This window comes from Fukomys damarensis, unplaced genomic scaffold (assembly GCF_012274545.1).
Source record: "Fukomys damarensis isolate Sample0158 unplaced genomic scaffold, DMR_v1.0_HiC HiC_scaffold_29, whole genome shotgun sequence".
Classification (NCBI taxonomy): Eukaryota; Metazoa; Chordata; class Mammalia; order Rodentia; family Bathyergidae; genus Fukomys; species Fukomys damarensis.
Window position 1 is genome coordinate 7,921,426 of NW_022900941.1, and position 6,000 is coordinate 7,927,425.

Consider the following 6,000-nt stretch of genomic DNA (forward strand, 5'->3'; position numbering starts at 1 on the left):
GATGAATAGTATGCAGCAAAGATACTAGGTGTTGTGAGAATTATTAAGGAATTTTACTGAATTTTAAAGTAACCTTTGGTGACATAGACATCAACGAGTAACCCAAACTAAGTAAGCTTACTTGCTGAATATTAAACAGTAGTAACAGAAATCTACAAAATTTGTAGAGACTTTAATACATTTTTCAAATTGTAACTTTTTAGCTTCAGATTGAATTAGAATTCATTTATCAAACCATGAAGCTTTCTAATTAGTTTGAACAAATGTCAAGCCCACTTTCCTCCAGAAGGAAAGCTAGATTAAAAAATTCAACTCATAGCCCGAACTCCCTTTCATAAGGGAGTTCCCAAAACTTACCAATAAGAAAATAAGGCCAGACAATTTCCTCTAGAAGAAAACTTTGTGGCTCAGGAATATTAAATATGAGCAGCTTCACCTCCTCCCTGGTAGGAAACAATCTCAGTGTAGTTAACTGGCTAGGGATTTCTCAGTGCCTCCATCTGCGTTAGTGGGAAGATGCAGAAGCCCCTGTGGAGAATGGAGGAGGTCTGAATCCAAGTGACACGTCTCCTGCTTTTGTTTTCCAAGTAGACCGGTTTGGGCTGAGCCAGCCAGGACGAATACCTGGTTCTGTGAATGCCATGCGGGTTCTGAGCACCAGCACAGACCTGGAAGCAGCTGTGGCAGATGCTTTGGTAAGAGCACAGTCTGTGCAGGCTCTCTGAATTGTTCATTTTTGTGTTTTTCTCTCTGAACAGGAAATTGCCCCCAAGTCAGGGCACTAAATCATCTTTGACACTCTTTAAACTTGTGTAAATATTACATAAATTTATATTATTGTTTGCTTATACATTTATCTCTGCACAAATGTAAGTGAAAATTGGCTTTCCAGAAAATTCAAGGACCAGGTGTTCTCGTGCTACTTGTTATCGAGGAGTTTTGGATGACATTGGGCTTCTCAGGTGTCATTGAGCTTTTTTTTTCTTCTTTTTGACTGTGATTTTTTTTTATTTTAGCATGTCCTGTGTTCCATCCCGTTGCTTCTATTTGCTTTATAGATTTTGATGGCGTCGCCTAAACACATGAATGTAATGTTATGTAACAGTTTGAGGTTTGAGACCTTTATGGGTCCTTGTATTCTTTTGGGTTTTGTTTTTTGTTTTTAAATGAGTCATCATCAGCATTTAAGAAAATCTTCCTAAATTTTAAGATTTACTCAGGACATGAAGCACTGGTGAAACACCAATGTGTTTTTGCTTCATGTTAGTGTGATATCTAAAAAATATAATCTAGTGAGCAAATCTCTAATTTGTGCTTACAGCAGAAAGTTTTTGGCAGAGTTGACTTGTAGTCAAATTGCACTTTAAAGATGCTCTTGGGCTGGTAATAACACATCCCTCTTGTATATTACAGTTAATGTGCTCAGCATTTAAAACAGATATTCTTTAGAACTGCCTGATCTCTGCCCTTGCCTTGGCTGTTTTAAAATTTATTCTCCTGTAAGGGAAAAAAAGTAAACAACACCTTGCTTTCTGATCTTGAGGTTTTCAACCCCACCATGTTCCATGTGACCAGCATTTTTATAATCTGTGGCTACAGTGATTCCCACTTTCATCCCTTCGTGTCTCTCCCTCATTTATTCTTGCTCAGCCAAATGATTCCTTTGACAAGTGTCTGAGCACGCAGTTTGCTGCTTTCAGTTTGCTTTCCCGGTAGGCAGAGAGCCTGGCCGGCTCCATTCATCACCCTTATGTGTGGACAGACTTTTTCTGGCAGGTTCAGGAGTGCAGGGTAATTGCTCTAACCCTGGCTTTAACTTGAGTCAAGAGCTGGAACAGAATTCTGAAACTGTTTCTCCTTCCAAGTTGCGGCATTTAGAATCTGTCTTTTATTTATTTGGAGATCCTAGGAAGTGGAGGTCAAAGGGGTGGGAAACAATGAAAAACTAAAGAAACCCTTAGAAAAATGGGTGTTCTAGTTAAGGCAGAGGACTTCCTTAGTTGTTTAAAAAACTGCCTAAGGGGCTGTGTGCAAAGTTCTAGCAGCCAGAAGAGAGCCGGAGCTGGCAAGTTTGCGCTTTGGCTTCTTTTGGACTTGAGCTTTTCTCTGAGCCCCAGCTCCCATCCTGCTCTTGGCTGGCCTTGTTACTTTTTGTCCACCCTGTTTGGTCTCATATGACCTGCTCCCGCAGAGAAAACACAGGAATGGTACCGAATCCCTGCCTAGAGAATGAAAGCCCCAGGGACAGGCAGAAGGTCTTACGGAAATAGATAGTAGAGTAATGGTGACCTTAGAGATGTGCTTTATGGGAATGGGGAGATTTTAGCAAAGAATTATAGCAAAAATCAGAAAGTCTTAGGAGAGAGCATAGGGGGGTTAGGAAATGCCATTTTGAATACAGTCTAATTTACTATTATCCACTCGATATGAAATGCTTGCTGACCTGTGTTTTTGGTTTGCTAAAAGATGTTTTGCTGTACACTTTTGTTGCTGGAACAATCCCAACATATGCTTCTGACATAATTCTCTATGCTTTTTCCCCATCCTTCAATATTTTCCTGCCTACAGCTGTTAGGAGACACCAGGAGCAAGGTACCAGTGCTTTAACTTTTGTTTACAACTTTATTTTTTTCTGTTGCAAGTATATTTCTTTGAGAATGTAGTAGAAGCAGCACAAAATGTAATAAAGTAGAAATTCTGGTCTGAGTTAACGACGCTGTTGAATCTGTGGGTGCTTTTATTAGTGATGGAGTCAGTCACCTTTCACATGCATTTGTGTTAGTATTTATTTTGAATGTCAGGTTTTGCTCCACTTTATTAACCCAATCTCTGCCTGTTATGCATCATTTTTTCAGGAATGAATTCATTGACATTTTTCTTTGTTTAGGGCCTATAGTTTATATGTGAGTGGATGATCATATACTTTATCGTCCAAACAGAAATACCTTTGAAAGTGAAAAACAAGGTGTTACTAATAATCATGTGGGAATGATAACAGAAGAGTCCTGAGCAAATGGAGATTCATAATCATTAGTGTAATTAAAGAATTTCATTTGTTGGCTGGGCATGGTGGCTCACACCTATAATCCCAGCACTTGGGACTTTTGTGAGTTCAAGGCCAATCTGAACTACATGGTGAGACTCTGCCTCCAAAAAAAAAATTTTGTTATTGTATGGCTTAAGCTAGTAACTTTTTCAAAAATTTATATTTAAAAGTTACATAAATTGCACATAGCTACTACTATATCCTTTATAGTTTAATATAGTTTTATATTTGAGGTATAAGTGCACAAAGCGGTATTCACATTGCACCTCCAGCCTTTTTATTTTAAGACAGAATCTCACTAAGTCTCCATCTTGCTTATGCTGGGCTTAAACTTGCAGTCTTCCTGCCTTAATGTTTCAGAGAGCTGGGGTTATAGGCGTGCTCCACTATGCGTGGGTCAGTTTCAAGCTTTCTTAAGGAAACATGAATGTGCAAGCATGTGTACCCACGGGTCATGGTAGAGGTTTATTGCTTTGGACTGCAGAAGGAAGAAGAGTGTGCCTCTTTGCCTGGTCTTATCTGCTCAGCTGACTTATTTAAGACAGAATTTCTTTCCACCCTCACAACACACCTGTGGGATCCAATAATTATTATCCTCTGAGAGATGAGGAAGCTGAAGCAGAAAGCGTCAGAGTCTTTCTGGAGTTGCACAACTGGTCAGTGTGGTGCAGGATTGTAACCCAGTCTGTCTTACAAAAGGACCCACACACTGTGTCAGAGGCCTTGTTCTTTTCCCCACTGAGGAGTGTGGTGCTTATAATCTATCTTACGTCCTGGAAGACTGCTTTTCTATTTTTATTTCCCTAATATGTAAGCACAGGAAAAGTGTATGTCTCTGTGTCTCTTTACATAGATTCCCCTCTTTGTTACTTCTGTTTGGTATGACTCATGGCCATTTCACCTTCCATTTCTTCCTCATTCACTCCCATCCCCCATTGGATCCATCAGAAGAAGCCTGTGCGGAGAAGATATGAGCCGTATGGGATGTATTCTGATGATGATGCCAACAGTGATGCCTCAAGTGTCTGCTCTGAGCGCTCGTATGGCTCCAGGAATGGTGGTATTCCCCATTATCTGCGGCAGACTGAGGATGTAGCAGAAGTTCTCAACCACTGTGCAAGTTCAAACTGGTCTGAAAGGAAAGAAGGGCTTCTGGGCCTGCAGAACTTACTGAAGAGCCAAAGAACGCTGAGGTAAGGACAAGAGACTGAGATTGGGAGCCACATTTGAGTTCTACTCATCAGGGGCTTGAAGGGATTGCATGTCATTTATGAAGGCCTTTAAGCTGCAGTTGCTAGGGCAAGTACTAAAGGTGCTAGCGACTATGATGAGATACAGTACTTGCCAGTCAGAGACTTTGAAATATCTGGCAAATATTGTATAATTTATTAGGTCTGTAAAACATTTTGTTTCCATAAGGTTCACATTTGTCCATCAGTTGTTGTTACTTGAGAAATTTTGGGACAGTTTGTAACTAAAATAAAAAACAAAACAATGCTGCAAGTTAATATGGTTCATTCCTCTTTAGGATTTGGTAAAAATGGTACCAGTCTCAGTGTTATACTTTTTTAAACATATGTATTTATGTGGCCTATAAATGTACAGATTAAACAGATAATAAAGCGTTGCAAGATAGTAGCATTATCTTTGGAATTATTTTTTACTTTTCTGTTTCTGTATGTCATAAATTTTCCAAAATAAGCATGTATTGCTTACCCCCCCCAAAAAAGTTCACACCATATCCCATCAGATCTAAGGCACCATTAAAACTCCATTGTTTTGTTTCTCTAAAGAAATAATAAGAAAAGCTTCTTATTAAACATGATATTAATGTCATTGATTACAAGATGAATCTCAGTAGCAAAGATGTTAAAACATGAAAAAGGAGATGTGACTGGTAATTGAGAAATGCCGGTATAGAATCCACAAAATACAGTATATTGTGTCCTCTGGGTCATTTTCAAAAATAAGTTGTGAGACTAGATAGACATGGCCCCGGGTCACTATCCCTTCTGGGTTTATGTGGCTAGGTCTGTGCCAGTGGATGGGGAGCTGTGCTCCACGTGTGGCCTTCAGTCACATGCTGCCCTGAACCACGTTATTCCATTCTGTCGTGAAGATGGTAGGAGAAATTCAGGCATCCCTGACATCTCTGGTGATCTCTCAAAAACAAAAGTGATGACTTGTGTTGACTGTTCTTCACGAATCCATTTCATTCTGCTGGTTCCACTTTGTGGATTCTAAGTGTTCCCCAGTTACAGACCCAAGAATATCTAGAAATTTGTTGATCAACACTGGTTGTGCTGTAGTGGTGTTGAAGGATCTCTGAACCAACTGCCTTGGCTACATGAGGAAGAGGTTTACTCAGGGGTGATTTGAGGAAGAGCACATCCTTCTTTCCATCCTCAAAGTAAAAAAAAAAGGCACTCAGTAGGACACAGTGTTCACCTTGGCTTTGCTTTGTCCCCAGCACAATAGTAGGTATGACACGCTATCTTACCCAGCCCTCTCAGCAGCCATACAACTGTCTGTTTGACTGATGAAGAAATCAGTTACATCTTAAAAGTGGAGTCTGAGAGATACCTTAGAACTTTGTTTAGAGCAGAGTTGATATGACAGTTCCAAGTCTTCCAGACCCCAGACATGTGGTTTTGTTTTTTGTTTTTCCTAGTTTAGCCCATTGCCTTTTCATTGTGGCAGGTGCAAAATAAATATGGGATAATGTAAAGAGGATTTGGCTCGTGCTTTATCACTTCCAAATGTGCAAGCTCGAACAGAGCGCACATGCATGCTTTCTCCCTCTCTCTCTATTTCTTTCCTCTTTCCTCATCTTAAAATGACAGCAAATAGGGCCAAGGATTTAGCTCAGTGGTTCTGACACCTGCCTTGCAAGTGCAAGGTCCTGAGTTTGATCCCTGGTACCAAAGTACCAAAAAAAAAAAAAAAAAAAAATA

General features: G+C 39.9%; 1 protein-coding gene across 47 annotated transcripts in view; it reads left to right on the top strand.

Annotated features, from left to right (window-relative positions):
* The window catches only part of Clasp1 (cytoplasmic linker associated protein 1), a 242,023-nt gene that overhangs the window by 188,840 nt on the left and 47,183 nt on the right, over nt 1–6,000 (top strand). For 20 of the 47 annotated variants that reach the window (XM_033757160.1, XM_033757167.1, XM_010632245.3 and 17 more), the window contains 3 exons: nt 592–695; nt 2,569–2,592; nt 3,995–4,239. In XM_033757160.1, the coding sequence (XP_033613051.1) occupies nt 592–695; nt 2,569–2,592; nt 3,995–4,239 (373 nt within the window). Of the gene's footprint in view, nt 1–588; nt 696–2,568; nt 2,593–3,994; nt 4,240–6,000 lie in introns of all 47 variants that reach the window. The other 27 variants (XM_033757159.1, XM_033757163.1, XM_033757166.1 and 24 more) reach the window with 3 other exon arrangements.